Source organism: Python bivittatus, unplaced genomic scaffold (assembly GCF_059951505.1).
Source record: "Python bivittatus isolate LINGU-HERP-01145 unplaced genomic scaffold, Pbiv_v1 ctg000850_np1212, whole genome shotgun sequence".
NCBI classification, from domain to species: Eukaryota; Metazoa; Chordata; class Lepidosauria; order Squamata; family Pythonidae; genus Python; species Python bivittatus.
In genome coordinates this window covers 21,688,029-21,707,467 of record NW_028277112.1, presented here as the reverse complement: position 1 = coordinate 21,707,467, position 19,439 = coordinate 21,688,029, and the positions used below count along the sequence as shown (strand labels likewise).

At 36.7% G+C, this 19,439-nt stretch overlaps 1 protein-coding gene across 1 annotated transcript in view; it reads left to right on the top strand.

Moving 5' to 3' along the window:
• MCC (MCC regulator of Wnt signaling pathway) overlaps nucleotides 1-19,439 on the top strand; it is a 210,490-nt gene that overhangs the window by 26,727 nt on the left and 164,324 nt on the right. The window contains exon 3 of the mRNA XM_088130041.1: nucleotides 7,243-7,457. Within this exon, the coding sequence (XP_087986167.1) occupies nucleotides 7,243-7,457 (215 nt within the window). The remainder of the gene's footprint in view (nucleotides 1-7,242; nucleotides 7,458-19,439) is intronic.

Here is a 19,439-nt window from a genome sequence, read left to right as displayed (position 1 = left end):
CCCTCCAGAGTTATTCAGCAAGAAGCAGCACAAAAATTACTTCATTTGCAACATGATTGCAAATATAGGTTGTATCTTTATTTCAGTTGCAATTTGTTTAATAAATATTAGCAACCATTATCAAGAATGTGAACTAAAGTTATTTTTAAATCAGATTATTTATATGTATGTATTTAGTATTTATACTGAAAGAGTAATAACAGAATCGCTATTTTAAACTCAGTGTGTTCAGCTGTCGCATATTGGATGGGTTATGGCTCTGTATTAGTAATTATTATTCTAGAGAACTCTTAATTGATAGAACTCCAGAAGGAGTTTTATAAATATATAGATAATTTTGCTGTTGTATATTAGTGGCCCATTCTAGAAATAAAATGATTTTATATTCACTTTTCATTAGGGAATCATATAGCATCATGGTGCCACCTACTGAAAACAAGAGGGCAATTAATTTTTGAAAATATCTTTGAAAGGTTAGCAAGAATGTGAAGGGACAATATAAAGGAAATGTTTTCATATTCAACTGATTTGTACAGAATGAGACGGATAGAAAACATTGTTTTTATGATACCCAGTGATGTTAACACCCAGGATAAATTTTAAGTTTTATTATTAAGACTCTCTGCAGTTAGGCACTGCTTTGTTTTCTCCACTAAATGTCTGAAAGAAGTGTTGTCTAAATTGTGTAGCATCTTAAAAATAGATTTAAACTGCATGTTTTTCAACATTATTATATATCTTAGAAAAGAGAATTCATACTATAGAAGTGTGCATTGATCACAAGATTTCATCCTGACTGCAGTTTGGAAATTGGAAGACCTGAACCAAGATTCAGAAGCCTAAAGTTTCAGATCTTCTTGACTATATTTGGAAATCAGCACATTGGTATAATTTTTCAAAAATTTTAACAAAATGAAATTTGTAGACTTAGTAAACTGTTCTAAGAGGGCATAGTCTTTGAATTCTAGGATCCTTTATTTTGAATTTTCAAAGCACAAAAGTGATTTAATATTTTCTAGTTATAGCTTAGCTTACCTTTTTGTGGATATAACATTTACTATATTTCAGACAAATGAGTACAAGAATGTTGATCTAAGGAGAATCTTAACAGCAGGGGTAGACAACCAATGTCAAATGGCTATTCAGATGTTGCTGAAATAAGTTATTAGCATTCTACATCATTGGCCATATTTGTACATCAGCAGTATCTTGAGATCAGCAGTATCTTGAGAGCCACAGGTTGCTTTTGCATGCTGTACAGCCTGATGAAGTGGGGGACGCGGTGGCGCAGCGGCTTAATGACGCTGAAAAGTTGCTGGCCAGAAATGGTCGACGCTTCAGCGGTTCGAGTCCAGCCTTCGCATTAGCAGGGTGAGCTCCTGTTTCCTCCCCAGTTCCTGTAAACCCAACAGTTCGAAAACTCACATGAGCAGATAAATGGGTACTCTCACTCCGGTGGGAGGAAAAATGCTGGCGGCGCCTTGCAAAAAGGAGTCGGGAGCAGTTGCCGGTAAGTGCGAAAAACCGCACGCGCCCGAAAAGGGTGCGAAGCAACGGAAACCCCGCCTCCTGCGCTCGCCAGCTGGGCTCTGGCAAACCACTTCTGAAACAATTGCCTTGAAAACTGCAAGGACTCGTCCAAGCAGTCATTGCAGAGTCGGTAACAACTGAGCGCAGATTAAAAAAAAAAAAACAGCCTGATGAAATAAAAGCAACTTTTACTAATTTGTTTGATTTTGACAATTTTTAGACAAATGGTAGAGATAACTATTTGCCAAGTTATTTTGTAGGGAAATAGATACATGCAAGTACCATCTATGCTAAACACCATCAAAATTAATTCATTTCCTCCATGGTGGTTTGGTGATCTATGAATGAAATACAGTCTACCTTTATCTAAGTTGTCCCATGGATCAGAATGGAAAAGGAAGGCTTTTAATGAAAAAAAAAACTGGATTTGGAACTTGAATAGGAAGAATACTGTGAAATAAAAATCCCAATCCCAGTTGAGGCTATGCTCAAAGAAAGGCACCTTTAGAAAATGGGGAAATTCACTTCATCTGTCTCTACTACTTGGGTATCTGGGCTGTTAATGAAATACAACCTACATAGTGCTATCTTTTGGCATCTCAACAACCACCACCACCACCACCAAACCTCTTTATACTGTAACTGCTATGAGTGATGTAGCTAATAATCCTCAACTTCATTGTTATAGGAGGCAATCAGTGTAAAAACATGAGAAGAAGGAAGGAAGGAAGGAAGGAAGGAAGGAAGGAAGGAAACACTGCACCTCCTTTTTTATATTTTTCAGTAAGGATCCCAAAACATTTTGATCTTGTAGGTGTATTTGGAATGTGTTTCAAGGGGATACCTGACCATTCATACAATGATTACCATGGCAAGCATGACTAATAAAAAAAAGTCAGTTTACCAGAAGGCTCACTCCCCTGGATCCTCCCTAATGCTTCCAACTTACTCTAGGCTTTTTTCCCAAGATAATGGACACACTTTCTACCTGCCTGGAAATAACTGAACTGTAGGTAACCACCCCTTTGATTTAAGGTAAGTGCCTGTGCTTCTGTCCATGATGAGAAATAACACGATATTCACAATGTATTTGTGTACAAGTAACAATCTAACTCATCTTTTAGCATCATGTAATCTATTTGCAGCAAATAATTTCCATTCTGCAGTATTTTTTTCAAAAGATGAAATGGAAGAGCTGTAAAATAATTTATTTTTGTTTATTTTGTTTAACTTCATCGTATTTGTGAAAATAATTTTCATAATTTGAAGAGAATTATTTCCTTATCAAACCTGGCAGAAATCATATTTATCCAAGAGTAAAGCTACAGTAAATTCAAATTGATATTGCCCCAATAAAAGAAGATTGGACAGAAAAAAACTTACACGCCTCCATTCCCATATTCTGAATGCATCTGAGACAACTTTTCTATTTCGTATACTAGTTATTGGGAAAGCCTATATTTCATTTCTTTCAGTAATTGCACAATTAAATGTTCACTTAAACTACAAAGCCTGCATTTCTAGTAATTTCTAGTAGAATCCTCCATATTTTCATGTGACCTTCAAAGAAACACTAGGATAGTGGTCATAGTCTTTACTATTGTATTGTGTTGGTTTCTTTTTCAGCAGTTAGGTACTTTTCAATTCAAAATGCATTTTGAGTAAATTGTATTTTATTGATGCACCAGTGCAGCTGTAGTTGAAAGTAATTAACATTACATGAAGCAAAATAACCATTATGCATAGAATTCAATAAAGATTTTGGCCTTTAACTCCTGCCTCAGCTCAATGTGCTGCAGCTGTTCCTCGATTGTTCAGATGCCGATGTAATTAAATGGGTATTATGGTAGTTATTAGTAGAGAAGATGCAGCATGAAATTTTCCAACAAGACTTTACATGCTTGTCTTCCATCTATATTATATTAAAATATCCAGTAATTGGTTTCTGTGTACTATATCCTGACATATTGTATATGTTTGTTTTTTTAAAAGTTTGTTAACTGAGAGTTGCTTGCAAATTACAACAATAGCAAAATCATAATAAAGCAAATCACAGCTAAGCAGTTGGAAAAGAATACTTGCTTCAAATCAGGTTTACTCTAATATAGCTAAAAGGCCTGGGGGAATAAAAATGTGATCACCTGGCATAAACAAGAACAACAAGAAGAACCAAAGTGAACACTGTTCAGAAACTTGCAGAGATGAGGTAGCACAACTGACTGTGTGTCTAATTACAATTTAGTCCTTCAAAAGAGATGCTTCAAGACATGCGGGGATGCATACAGAGCATCTCCTCTCTAATAGTTAAAGTACCATCTCTTTCTCCAGACTCATGCAACTGCTTTGGGAGCTACTTCTGCTGCAGAGACAGTTGGGAATAGCTTCCAAAGCAGCTGTGCAAGCCTGGAAAAAGCCACAGCTGCTTTTACCATTCCAAAATAGGTGCCTTGGAAAGTCTGCTGGGAATGCCATCATCCCTATACAGGAATTTTTAATAGGCTACAACAGATTGATATCTATGCAGTGAATTATTTTTCACCAATTTTTAAGATAGGGAATGTTGTGCATTTAATATGTAACTCGAATTGGCTATATGTTTTAGAATATTATTGTGTACTTGTTTGCTTTACTCTCAAATTACATATTTGAGGACTTGTCTTTTTAACAGTTTTTAAAAACCCAGTAATCTTATTTAGTAAGAATAGGGTTGGATTGTTTCAAATAACTCAATTGCTATTGCTGCCAAGTTTTATTTTGGGTGAAAATTGAGGTGTCACCAGAACAGGCAATTATCTTTATTAATTACTGCTTTTTGGACTCTGGTCCAGTTCTCAAGAATGTAACTATGCTTTTTTTCTTTTAAAAGTTTCTTACAATCCCTTTTTAATGAGTAAAAGTTTTCATATGAGGGAGAGTCGTTATAGATAAGGTATTGTTGTAGGCAAACCAGGGTTTGGACCAGGGCTTCGATCAATGTAAAAAAGGGGTCTGAATGGGCTGTAAGTGCTTTTGAGCAAGGCTAATGATTTTCTGGTTGATTAAAATTATTTCAAGGGCTTGCTGGTTGTGCATATAGACTGTCTCAAACAGCTAGCCAAAGAGGCAACAAAAATTGAGAAGAGATAATAGCCAGTCTGTTCATCCAGATAGGTCTAAGTTACTTGTTAGTAGGGGATAAATCATAAGCGGGTAATAATCAACCTGGATTGGTTAAGTAAAAAACAGAAGATCCTACTGTTGATAGGTGATCACTCTCTGGATGAAAAGTCACACTAAAAACTTTGGAATGGAAGGCAAAGGTGCTGGTAACTAGCATGTAGTCCACAGTTGATACCACTCTATGAACCCAAAAAGTGAGTTCACCCTCGGGATCTCCTGCCATGAATCCATAAAGAATCTTTAAATTAAGTTTTGTTCCCACTAAGAAAAGTTTCAAACCCCCTGTGTTGATGCTGGAATCATTCAATTTCTGGGAAGTCTTCCCAATTGAGGATGTTAAAGAAAGTTTAACTGCTTCAGCATTTTTCAGCATTCTTAATAAGGATCATGCCAAAATAAAAGGTGTTTTCATGCAGATTCCTGATATTGATATAGGTTTATGTATAGAATACATTGGATTATTACTAGGCAGACATCCCAGGGGAGATATGAAAATTTTAGTGAGTAGGGGAAGGGAGGGAGGGAGGGAAGGAGACCAGTTTGGGTCACATTAAAAGTAAAATTGTCTGATCCAAAGAATAACAATTAATTATGCTGTTGCACAAAGATTATAGTTCATGGGGTATGGGATGGGAGATACATACAATGTGTAGTGTCAGTTGGAGAAGGTACTGGAAATCATTGGCTGTTTCCACATTGTGCTAGGCCTTGTATCCATTCATGTTATGTACAAACTCATAACACTTTGATAGTTAATATATAAACTCAGTCATGCTAGTTTAGTCAATAAACCATGGCTGAAATGAATCACAGCTTTAGGTGGGTTCAGATAGTGGTAAAGCTCTGAGATACTCTATTATGCGTTGCTGCAGGGCTCAGTTCCCACCTCTATCCAATTCAACATCTACATGAAGCTGCTGGGAGAGGTCATCCGTTGGTTTAGGTGAAGTATCATCAATACGTTGATGATATCTGTTGTATATCTTCATACCAGGCCAAGTGTGAGATGTGGTAGATGTCCTTCTTATTGCCTGGAGAAAGTCAGGATCTGAATGGGGTGGAACAGGCTCAGATCAACCCAAGTCAGACAGAGTGGCTGTTAAATTCAGCAGCTGGATTATACTATTTTTTTGCTCTAGTGATTGTGTTCCCACAAGGAGAGTAAATTCTCAGTCTGGGGATCCTCCTGGATTCCTGGCTCCTGCTAGAGAAACAGGTGAAGATTGTGGCTAGGAGGGCCTTTGTTCAGCTTTAGCTAGTATACCAGCTTAAGCCTTACCTGGGATGGGATACAATGAGGATAGTCATGATACTTAACCATTTTATTTAAGCCATAAATTTTCATAGTTGCTACTCTCTTCATCAAATAAAGGGCTAGCAAGCCATTATAAGGCCTCATTTAGATTATTGTAATTTGCTCTAGATGGGGCTGCCCTTGAAGGCTACCAGGAAACTTGGTCCAAAATGCAGTGGCCTGCCTGCTTATTGGACAGTCTCAGCACTGCCATGTCTTAGCCTTGATGCAGAAGCTGCATTGGATGCTGGTATGCTTCTGAGTTCAGTTTAAGATGTTGGTCATTTCCTTAAAGCTGTTTATGGTTCCAGGCTGGCTACCTAAGAGGTGGTCTTCATCTCATCTATCTACCTGGCCTAAACAGCTCAGGTATACCTAGCGGGAGGTTTAATGGGAAGGAGCCTGAAGTCAGGAGTTCTCTAGAAGGGCTTCCCTATTATGCAACAGCTTACTTTCCAAGGCAAGGATGGCTTCATACTTATGGCCTTCTGGAATGCTATAAACACCTGGATTTTTCAGATGGCCTTTCAGAATTGATTCCAGGGGCATTGGTTTCATTTCTATTATGTGTATATATTACCTTATTCTTAACATATTTTATTTTATATATTGTAAGTCACCTAGAATCCAATTGCATTGAGGTACTGTATACGTTTGATAAATAGATAAATTGATGTGGGTCTAGCTGCTGGATCTAGATTCAGTGCTGTTCCTTCAAAAGAGTAAATTAATTATATAACGCTTTAAGTAGCAAAAAGACAGGCCTGCTTACAGAGTGCTTATAATCTAAGTAAAATGGAGGTACATTCATATCCATTATACCAGGGAACCCCAATATTTGTCCTTCACATAAATGCCCTATAAATGAATGCAGGCAGCATGCACACAATCCCAACTAAACACACATATGCAAACAAAATGTCAATTTTTAAAAAAATACTCTGAGACCACCTACTATGCAGACATATAGACACATACATATGCACACAAAGTTCCATACTACCCTCTCTTTATCTCAGAAGACTTCCTATTAGCCAACTAAAATTTTTATTCTTAAGGATAGCTGTGTAGTAGCTGATTGCATTTAGAAATCAGAGAGCCGAGAAATTATCCTTCATTCTGATCAATATCTAGTTCCTGTATGCGTGTGGAGAGGAAGGGGAATCAGTACAAGAAGCCTATCAAAATCAAAAGCTATATGTATGGAATTATTGCATTACTCTTTATAAACAAACTTCTTGATTTCTTTTTCTATCCAGGTGCCCTTTCTGGAGCTAGAGAGAGTTGGGAATATGATTCTGGAGCTAGAGATCTTCAAAGCCCTGACTTGCATAGCCGTTCAACTCTACAGAAGCTTTTTGAATATGGAGGCAATACTATGAATCAACAACAGGCTGCTCTTCAAAGGCTACTTACACAGGCCTCCAATCTTAGCAATTCAGTTGGAGGAAGTTATCTAGAACTTGCCAACACTGTAAGTACACTGTTCAGATTCATTGTAAAGTTGTTTAGATTTGTTATATTCCTCCCTCTATGAGCTTGGATAGTAATTTGCATCATAACTCACAGAAGTTATTAGGCAAGTGCTTTATAAGAATACCATATATGGCTGCAAAAACAGTTTTCTGTATCTGTTTCCTCACATCTGATAGCCTATGCTATGGTAACCCTATGCATGTATCAAAGAGACTATCCCAGTTTTGGTTTGTTTGATTTTGTAAATTTGTATCCAGCATTTGCTTTGTTATACATTATTATTTTGTTTTTCGTTACCTCTTAGGCATTTAATTTTATTTTTATAATTTCATTGGTGCAACGTCTTGCTTGAAAAAAAAAATTAAACTAGGCAGAATGCAAGGGAAGTCTTCGTCATATAGAAATTAATCCATTCCATTATTTACTATTTCATTTTTCTTTTCTTAAAACATCAGTGTTTGTTTATTCTCTTTATAATTTCTTTGTGTGTAAATATAATAAACCCCACTGCAGAGAACTAAAGTGAATTCTATTTAAGGAAAATCTTTTTTTTTTGTCCTGAACTGAGCAGACTGAACAGTTGTTTTGCTGTGCTTCAACTTAGACAACAGTAAAAATGAGAGAATGAATGTATCTTCTTTGTCAGGGAAGTAATATTAATTATGATAAATGGAAAGAGATGAATAGAGAGCTATTCTGTTTTTAACAAAAGAACACAAAACCAACTGAATAGTTAGCTTACAACTAATTTATAGAAGAGGAGGTCAAAGAGATGTTAATACCATCGTTTCAGGTAAGGCAAAGCTTCTCAATTTCAGCAGCTTTAAGGTGTGTGGACTTCAACTCCCAGAACTGCTGACTGGGGAATTTTGGGAGTTGTTGAACTCCACACATCTTAAAGCTGCTGAGATTGAGAAACACTGAGGTAAGGTAAGGTGATTGCATGAGCTAAGTAGGTAAGTGTTATTATAACATGTCATTAATTTTTTTCTATCCATTGGAAGTACTGATAAGGATCTAATCCACAGGTGACCATATAAATAAGAACGGCAAAGTTCATTAAAGCAGCTAATTCTGGAGAGATGCATTAGCTTACCCCCTGTATTCATCCATCTTAGTTATTCAGACCTCTCTCTCTTTTGCCCATTCACTCACTTATTCTTCCATGGACAAGGATGAGGCATTTTTTTACATCATATCCTTCATTCTAGTTCTCTTTTAGCCTTAGGGACTGAAGGCAGTTGTCATATCTCTGTGCATGACACACACTTTTTGAGGGTAGGATGGCTAGGGTTTTGCTGGTCAGGGGCTGTGCTTACCATTTTGTGGGGCCACAATGGATAGAACAGTGACACAGCATAGGTGGAGTTTTAAATATTTGTTTCCATTTTGCCCAAACAAACAAACAAACAAACAAACTGTTAAACCTATTTTTAGACTTATCCTATAGTTTGCATATATTTTCTCTATCAAAATACTGAAAAACTGAGCTGGCAGTTTTCAGCCAGTGCTGATAGAGAGAGTTCTAAGGGCTACAGAAGAGGGATTGAGAGGCTGCATGTGGTCTTGGGGCCTCTCATTTTAAGGAATGGAGAGTCGTCCTGAATACAGGTAGCCCTCGCTTACCAATGGTAATTAGGGCCGGGAACTCCATCACTAGATGACAGGGTTGTAAGGCATAATGTCACATGACTGCGCCAACTTACAATGGCAGTTCCAGCAGTCCCAGTTGCCATCGTTAGGTGAATTCTGTGCAATTGCAGCATCCAGTGGTCACGTGATTGCCATTTATAACCTCCCGTCAGCTTCCTGAACAGTCGCTGAATGAGTAGACATTAACCAAGGACTACCTGTATTCTACTGCTAGTATTAGTATGGATGAGGGATAGTATGGATGATTATATATCTGAAGTTAGTGAGTCTTAGTGTGTGCCTATGTGATAAGCTTCATCCCTGTCTATTTCACTCATTTGAAATCAGCATACTTCACACATGCAGTTGTTCAGCACAGTTGTCTGCAGGAAGAAAGCCTGTATAACAATAGCAAATTGGTTTCTATGTGTGTCAGGATGGCTGCATGTTTTCCTTTTGCAGAAAGCCATGCTGCATGTGTGATTGTCATCAGGAGGTTGATATAATTTAAACAAAGTTTTTCAGCAGTGCTCACATTACAGGTAGTCCTTGAGTTATGACCATTCGTTCAGTGACTGTTCAAAGTTACAGTGGTGCTGAATGAAGGGACTTACGACCAGTCCTCGAAGTTCTGGCTGTTGCAGTGCCCCCACGTCACATGAACAAAATTCAGGTGCCTGGCAACCAGCTCACACTGATGACCAGTTGCAGCGTCCCGTGGTCATGTGATCACCATTTGTGCCCTTCCCTGCCAGCTTCCCCCAAGCAAAGTAAATAGGAAGCCAGCAAGGAAGATCTCAAGTTGCTGGGGTAAGTCTCTCCCCTCTGGCCTTTTTTCGCTTGCATGCACCATGCCCTCCTTTCCCCTTCACTCGCACACACCTTGCGCCCTCTTTCCCTGGCCTCCCTGCACTTGCACACACATACACATGCACCCCATGCCCTCTTTCTACAGCCTCCCTGTGATTGCATGCACCCTGTGCCCTCTTTCCTCAGCCTCCCTGCACTCTCACACACACACCCTCACTCTCTCTTTCCTCTGCCTCCCTGCGCTTGCACACACACACCCTCATGCTCTCTTCCCTTGGCCTCCCTCCCTACGCATGTACCCTGCGCCTCCCTGTGTTTGCACCCCATGGCCTAATTCCCTGGCCTTTCTGAGCTTGCCCCGTACCAAGCACCCCTCTCCCAACTCACACATGGCCTGCACCAGGCCTCCCAGGGCCACCCTCACCCCCTCCAGCACCCCTGCACTCCTTACCTGGACTCCCTCCGGTTCCCACGCGTGTTGGGTTATGATGACAAGTGGGAGTGCTTGGATTGCCATTGGTAAGCGATGTGGTCACATGATGTTTTGCTTTACGACTGCATAGCTTAACAACAGCAATCCCGGTCCCAATTGCAGTTGTAAGTTGAAGACTACTGTATGAGCACTCTTCATCTGTACAAATGACTATATAGCTTATATCGGAATACATCTCTAATAATTTCAGTTTATTATACAGTGCATGAATATGAGATTTGGCAATTGATGTACATTGTACATCAGTCATACTTCACTGATAGCGGGCCTTTCAAGTCTGTTATGAAAATAAATGGAAGAAATGTATAGAAGGTTCCTATGCTTAGCAATGAGGCAGAATAGCAATGTAATAAAAAATAAACTTCTTGCCCTTTGTGAGAGTTATATTGCAAGACTGTATTATAAAATTAGTTGTTGCTATACTCCTCTGAACTGCTTTAGTTGAAGCTCATTCATTTCACATTTTTCAGTATCCTTTCTGTTCAAATGCTAATGATTGTCTCCATTAAATGCATTTTTCTAAGTGACTGGCAGGGGGCATACATAGGCAGTATCATTTAAGCCTCTTGCATTACTGCTTTCTTGCAATGTAAAAAAAAAAGCTATTGCAAATATTATCTTTCACTGCAAGCAAAGCTACAGTTATTATGTTAAACACGTAAAATATTAAGGGCATGCAGATTTTTATATTTAGAGATTATATAATATTTATGTTTAAAGACAGTCTTTTAATTACATTGTAAGCATATTTAAGATTTATTTCTCTTCAAATACAAATGTTCCTTCCCATCAAGAGCCAATTTTTTTCTGAGTTCCTTGATTTTTTAATTTGCATTGCTTCTCTTTCAAGAATGCCATTTCCAGAATTCCAGTTTGGTCTAGTGGTTAAGGCAGGGAAACCTTAGTTGTAGTTTTTCCTTAGGTATGGAAGCCAGCTGTCTGACTTTGGGTCAGTCACTCTTTCTCAGCCCTAGGAAGAAGGCAATGACACACCATTCTGGAAAATGTTGCCATGAAAACTGCACAGACTTGTCCATGTAGTTACAAAGAGACAAGACTGACTTGAAGGCAACAAAAACAACAAAAATTAATTAATTGATTAAAAAGATCTCAGCAAGTACCATAAACTAATAAGCAACTATATAGTTTACTACAGCCTTTTTCAGTCTCTAGACATGTTGGGAATACAAATCATATGCTGACTGGGAATTCTAGGAAATGTAGTTTCAATGAAGTTGGTGAACATAGGCAGGGGGCGTTCTTATATTTCCAAGGTGTATGTTCCATTATAGATGTTCCTTAGAAAACACCAGTATTTTTTAAAACCATTAGCAAATGGCTCCAGACTACTGGAAATTTAAAATAACCCCTTACATCAGACCTGGATGTATCTCTCACCTCATCATCAGAACTGGCTAGCAGCTATTTCTGGAGAGCAGAAATAAATGATGTTGCCCTCTCTCAGTCTTCCACTGACCCTCCGAGCAACCTTCATGCATGTTTTTCTGCTCCACATCCAAAGTACATTTTTCCTGTTATATTGCCTTGAATCCTTCTGTCCATTTGTCTAGATAGCTTCAGTTTGCTGCAGGCTAACCTCAACAGTGAATTGGGCAGTTTGCAGAGAAAGGACTGCTCCTCCAACTGAGCCAGTGGTAGTTCATACATGCTAATGTTTGTGTATCTTGCTTTACCTGCACTAATAAAATAGCATAATGGTTAAGTTCTTTGTTTAGGATAGAGAAGCCCAAAAAATATTTTCTTTTTTTTAATTACATTTTTATTTTATTTTCTTGAAGAACTAGTTTTTCCCCAAGGTTTGTTTTTAAATAGGTCCATGAGTTTACTGTTATATGTTTCCAGTCACCTGTGATTGAAAGGTTTTATTCCCAGCTCCCAGATAAATTTCTTCGGATTATTTGGGAGCTGGTGGGTGAAATCTTTCTATCTCAGATGACTAGGAAATGGTAAAATGGTAAAACTCTGGCATTATTTAAAAAAAAAAGAGAGAGAGAGAAGGAAACTACCTATTCAAGATGACTTGTACTTTTTTAAAAAAAATCACATTTCTGCTGGGGTTAAACAGCAATCATCTCTTTGCTAAGTGAAAATATTAATCTCTATGCTATTTCATCAGTGGTAGTAAAGGGAGGTATAGAAACATTAGGATGCATGCTTGGAAAAGGAACTTAGTTTTTAAGCTGCTTGTTGTGTCTATATATATCTGCATTTTGATTTGTGTGTATATATATAACCCACCCACATAGACACCCACACTAAAATGCCAATACATATACACATACAATTTTCTTCTCAGGTTCATAGAAAATGTTTCTCCTGATCTTTTTCACAATATAAAGAAGCAGAGAGCTTAATTTCCATTTTTTGCTTTTCTATCTATATAAACATACTTTCGTTTAAAATACAAATATTACATGTAAGAGTATACATTCTTTTTATTTATTTATTTGTGCATTTATTCAATTTGTATGGCTGCCCATCTCAAATACATGACTTTGAGCAGCTAACAATACTTAAAAACAAGATAAAAACCATATAAAATGATAAATAACATATATGGCAACTGAGAAAAAACAATAATAATTAAAGCATGATAGAAGTTCAGCCACACATCTGGGGCCCCAGGCTCTATGACAAAACCAGGTTTTCAAGGCCTTATGAAAGGCCAGCAGGATTGGGGTGAATCTGATCTCTGGATAAATGATGTTTCAGAGGGTGGGCACCACAACAGAAAAGGGTCTCTTTGTGGGTCCAGCCAGATGATATTCTGTAATGGATGGGATCTGGAGCATGCCTTTCCTGCAAGATTTAAGAGTATGAGTAGATAAAACCAGGGAGAAACAACGCTGCAGGTAACCCGGTCCCAAAACATGAAGCCCATCAAGCTCTTATTGTGTGAGTTTTAACAGTCTGTTTCTTTCACCATGACACATGATTGAATTCTGTAATTATGCATAATGGATTCTTTCATAACTTGAAAAAAAATTGTTTCACATCTGTTTTTTGTTTTTCTAGAAATTCCTGTGAAAAAATAATCAGGATTTTTTTTATATTTCTGGAAAAGATTAATTCATTCAGAAATATTTTTATATGGGACCAATAAATAAAAACACTGTGTAAGCTTGGGTCAGGATCTAATTTTGTCCAGGCATTGCATTGTCTTTTGCAATAGTACATGCAGGGAGCATTTGCAGAAAAACAGAATGTTAAACTTAACATGCATTTGAAAACTTGGCTCTCAACTGTGCCTGTGTATCCATAATGGTTTTAATTTTCAAAAGAATGTTTAGTGAAAAATACCCTCACTAGTTCAGTTTTCTTTTTCCTTATTTTAAAAATTGTGTTGAACTGTCTAGGAGTCATATTGTCCTGGCAGATAAAAACTTTAGCATGTTACCATGTTCTCTGAGTAGCAAAATTTGTCATCTGACCAAGCTTCTGTACTATTTACATAGCTCATTGATTCTGTTGATTTTTTAATTCCCTAGATTGGTTTTAATTGTATTCCTTTTTTATCTGAGTTTTGGTTTTTAAAAAATCTATTCTTAAGTCAATTTTCTTCACTCTGGAAAATGCTGAAGAAACCAACCCTTTATCAGCAATTTCAATATGGTGTTGTTTATCTGATCCATTGAGTGAATTTGACCTGTTTCATAAGCAGGTCAGTTAGAAGCATAAAGTGAATAAAACACAGTATTACAGTACTTTGTAAAAAAAAATCTTAATACAATGTACCTTTTGTGAAGAAATAGGATTTTCTAAGGTAAATGTTAATATTAAAAATGTATATGGTTGTATCGTGGAATGTACCAAGGCACTTAACAATAAGAGATCACAAAATTATTTTTAAATGAAAGCTGACAGTTACTTTACAGCCAAAGCCTACTAATCAATCTGTTACCAGCAAAAGATATTACTTATCTTAGCAAGAAAGCAGTTATAAATCTTAGTGGTTCATAGTTAATCTTGCCAGTTTTCATATACTGTACAGGAGAATCAAAAGGTCACCTTCCATTAGTTACTGAACATTCTGCTGCCAGTCAATGATATAGATCTATGGGCTGGCGGCTAATAATGTATAAAACGATCATTGATCAGAGGTTGGTGGCTAAAGCAACCAGGTGGGCAATCAGGGTGTGATTTCTTTGGTAGTGGAAAGCAAATAGTAATTTCTCATTGCTAATGACAGCCAGAAATAGCAATGTGTTTTTTGTCACCCAGCTAATAAATCTGATCTTTTGGCTAGGGAAGACCAGATGACTGGCTTCTAACTGCTGATAATTGTGATATTCAAGATCTCTAGTTTTGGTTTGAGGTTTTGGGGTGTGTGGTTTGGCATAGCAATAGGAAAACAACAATCTGCAACCAAATTACTGTGGGGGAAGCTGAAGTAGATTTTCCTTTCCTTCCCAGCAATTCTACTTGATATTTTTCTTTTCCTGCAATGGGAAACCACCAATTTATAGACCAGTCACTGGTTGTTGGGGGGATTCTTGTTGCTTTCCTGTTCCTCTCACCAATCTTGTTCCAGGTAGTTGTTATTTCTTGTTTGTGAGAGAGGGATATCTGTGAATATGCAAATGCAGAGGCATTTGCATGTACCTGTATGACTCCTGACTCTCTATCAGCAATCAGTACTACCCTTGGAACTGAAAAAAAATGTGTTCCCATAAACCAGATGTTATAAAACAGTAGTGGGCATTTTTTGGGGCCAAGGGCTGAACTTGACAGTTTTTAAGAAGCTGAGGGGTACCCACATTTGGTGAGGCCCTATCATACATGAGGAATGGGACTTGGTTTGGGGAGAACTTGGAGTTTTTCTTTATTTTTTAAGTGTGATCATGCTTATTTTAGGACATACATTACTGTTTTCATCTCCGAATGATATGAAACTGCTCTCGGTTTTCAGCAGTTAAAGTTGGGGAGGGCTCCCAGTGCTGCAGAAAGGGACTTCAGGGCCTCATGTGGGTCTGGGTCTGCAAAAAGGTAAAAAAGGACAATACCATAAATATTCAGAGTCATTCAGATATTTCAGGAAGAGAAGGCAGAGTTTAGGATAGAAGCTGAAGAAGAAACAGGATGAGGAGGATAGTCATAAAAATTGAAAATCAAAGGTAGGCGAACTCACAAAAAGAGAAGAAAATTCTCTAGAATGAATGTGAAAGGTTATTGGTTTCAAGAAATAAAAATACATCAAAGGCAGCAACTAAGTTGCACTTTCTTTGCTAAGTCATTAAATCCATGATCAGAAAGAAGATAAGAAAAAAGGTGGAAGTTGCAAAAAGGCCTGTCATTTAAAGACTATTAGCTCAAAAAGCTAGGAATCCATTATGAGAGACAGCTAAGAGACTTTATGCAGCCTTTTATCTGTACCGGAAATGCTTCAGCATACTGAAAAGAAATCTAGATTTCTGAGGTATTCTGGAAGACCTAACTGGGGATAGGTAGGGAAGTGATAGTTTGGTTAAAGGTAAATGGGCTAGGATAAGGAAATTAGAGGTTCTATAAAGAAACAGTACTTTTAAATATATAATATTTATAGTGGTAAATGGTAATAAACAATAACACATCTGTTTGAACCTTTAAATCATTCCCTCTTTCTGCTCAACTCCTTGACTGAGAACGAATAAAGCTTCAGTTAAAATAAATAAGATTGTTGGAGTTTAGGTTCAGCAAACAGGCTTGTATGCAACAAATGGACCTCCCTATATTCAAAATACTTTCAGTTTTGTGCTACTACGTTCTACTAAGAGCTTGGGCCCTTGTCTTGCAGATGGTTTGTTGAACAAACATTTGTAGCTCAGGGAAAATAATTCGGTCTTTTTCAATCCCTTTCTTCAAATTTACTATTTGTAGTAGAAATTAACTTGTATGGAATTGAACATCAGGTGTTAGAGGTTTATGCATTATGTTTATGTGATGATTATTCTCTCTTTCCTCAGTTACTTTGCTCTGTTATTAAAAACTTTATATTTAATTTAAAAAAAATTAAGGAAGGTGATAATTCATGAGGATAATTCATTTATTATTTTAAAACATAGTTTTTCTGTCTCTTCAGCCTTAGAGAACATGCCAAAATGCAGATGAATAAAAGAGAATATACTAAACTTATATCCAAGTTCAGATGATTGCTAATTTTCCATGAGTGAGAAATTGTTTTATCAAAGTGTCTCAAAAATGCTTGAAAATATATTTTGTGCTGTGCTTGAAAGGTTAAGCTTGCATTCCTTTATTAACCTCTGTGGGTGAACAGAGTTTAGAATGAAAACACAATAAAGCAAATTTTAACATATATATGTAAGAGATGCTCTTGTCTGAGGCTTTAATTAGATACATTATATTGTGATTTTTTCCCCCCATTATGATAACTAATTCAGGTTTTGTTAAAGAAAACTGATCAAAGCATTTGCAGTTGAATAGATGATGAAACTGTATTGCAAAAGAACAATCAAGGAACCAGATGGAGTATGACTGTATAGTGTACATGTGCATGAAAAAAAGCAACTGGTGACTAAATGTTACTTTTAGTTTGTTAATGTACAGTTTGCATAATTTTATTTTTGATCTTCATTTGGACATTACAAGGATTTTTTTTTTCTTCCTAGCATTTTTCCCACAGGCATTTCAAGGATATATTCCATTTAAAACAAATATGCAAAAGGGATTAGATTAATTACATCCCTCCTCACATACAGGAAGAGGACACTAATATATTTTCAACACACATGAATGTTTCCTATATATTGACCTAAAAATTGATCAAAAATTGAAATTGATTAATTTTAAGCAAGTGTTTCATAACTGGGATACCTGTAGATAAGTACAGTAAAAGTATGTATTTTATTTTGCCTGATTTACAATCAGTGATCTGTATTTTATTTAAGCAAAGAGAATATATAGAATTTTATGTATTTTCATATTTCAATAAAAGAACTTTACTGATAAACATAGGTATAAGTATTTACCATCTCAAATCTGGTACCCTTCAGATGTAACTAGGGGGAGATGGGCGGCATACAAATTTTAATAATAAATAAATAAATAAATAAATAAATAAATAAATAAATAAATAAACTACCATCATCCCTAACTAGCATGACAAGCGTTCTAAAATGTCAGAAGGGCGTTAAGGTCGGGAATATCACTATAGACAGTAGGATTTCTAGGAGTCAGAAGCTTAGAGTGCTGTTTTCTACTTTCAGTAATTAGCTGAAACAGAATAAGGTAGAAACAAAAACTATCAAGTTTATTTAATTTCCATAATTTATACACAATACAAAATTTAGCTCCTTTGGCAGATATGCTAAATACTGATTCTCTCTTCTCTGCCTCCCCATTCTGTTTTCAGCTAACCTGGTATATACGTGTGGTAGATTACAGCCCATAACGTTCACTGAAGAGGCCTGCAGTGGGTTGATTGAGACTGATGATACTAATGCAACTACTGCTTCCAATAACAACAACAACATGGAACTAGATTGTAGGATTGTAAGATTGTAAACTATTGGGATTTAACAACTGAAATACAGAGTTTAGGAATAAACCAGCAAAAGTTTCCCCACAATTATTAGCCCACTAGGAACTGTAAAAACTTCGACCTCACAACATTTAGTTTACAAAAAAACAGGTCTGCTCAGAACCACAGTTCTATATTATGGTGGTCTTTGTTCAGTTCCTAGGCTTTTGAATAAATTGGTATTGACTTCTAAACCACCAGCATTTACTGAACATTCTTCAAAAGAGAATATATGTATAGTGTGTCTGTCTCTGTGTCTGTCTTGCCTCTGAGCGGGAAGACAGCAGGAGGTCTATCTGAAATAGATGTTGAGACTCTGCATCTGTTTTTCCCCATTTTCTGGACTTTAAATAGTATTTTTGGCTGTCTTAGAGATCAATTTTGATCCATCACTGCAGTATAAATATTTAGAATAAAATAAAATTACAAAATATACTGTATACAGTGCCTCAAATAGAGGGAAACAGTAGCCTGGTATTGAAAGAGTAGCTGAAAATTTGCAAAATTTCCCAGAATACATGAGACTCACCTGTTCAAACAAAAGCTCAGTTTCCAAAATAGTTTTTCTGTACTGCAGGTATAGACAAAATTTTGCTCATGGATACCAGGGTGCCCTCAGACACCTCCCTATTATCCCCCAGATGACTAGTCTCACCTGAGTTTTAAAAAAAATATTATTCTAATTTAAACAATTACTTTTAAACCAGTCTACTACAAAGCACCACTCTGTAGTGTCACATTTATTTTCAAGAATGTATTTGGGAGCACAGGGCCCCACTGGGATGATAGAGAGCATCCCGGAGCTTACTTTCTAGTATTTTTTTTTCTTTTGTGATTGGCATGTCCACCATGGGAGCCGTTTTGTGAATATGCCTAGGAAATGCTTTAGAAATTCCAAATATATATGGTCTGAATGATTTCTATCATAATTTATTGAGGGTGTCCCATTTTAGGTAAGAGTAAAAGGTATTGGATATTCTTAACTAAATTCATTTACTTTGTTCACTAGGTCACATATTATAACCACAGCAAGGGCCTAAAAGAAAACTTTTGGCTGAAAAAAATATTTTACCTAGATAATTTCTCTTAAGGAATCTGTTTGTATTGCTAGCTTTCAGCTATTAATTCTTAGAGCATATACTTCAACTCAGTGCATTAGTTGTTTTGGGAAAGACCCACTTATCTTGGAGAAACCTCTACTAACTCAACTAATTTTTTTAAAAGGTAGTGCTGTAAGTCTGGGTCTAAAAAGAAAAAAAATCAAAATATTATTTCTGTTCCAGCCAAAGAAGAAAATGGAATTTGCAATATACTTTGTGTATTGGTTAGCTAAAGCGATTACCTTTTTGTCTATACAGTCCACTTTGATAATCCTTTAAAGTTTTCTTTTAAACTTGCTATCTTTTGTTAGGATAGGTAAGAATTACATTATAGCACCTTAGGACGCCTTCCAAAATAAACCCAGTAACTGAGAATTTTGCCTCTGCAACTACTATATACAGCTTATA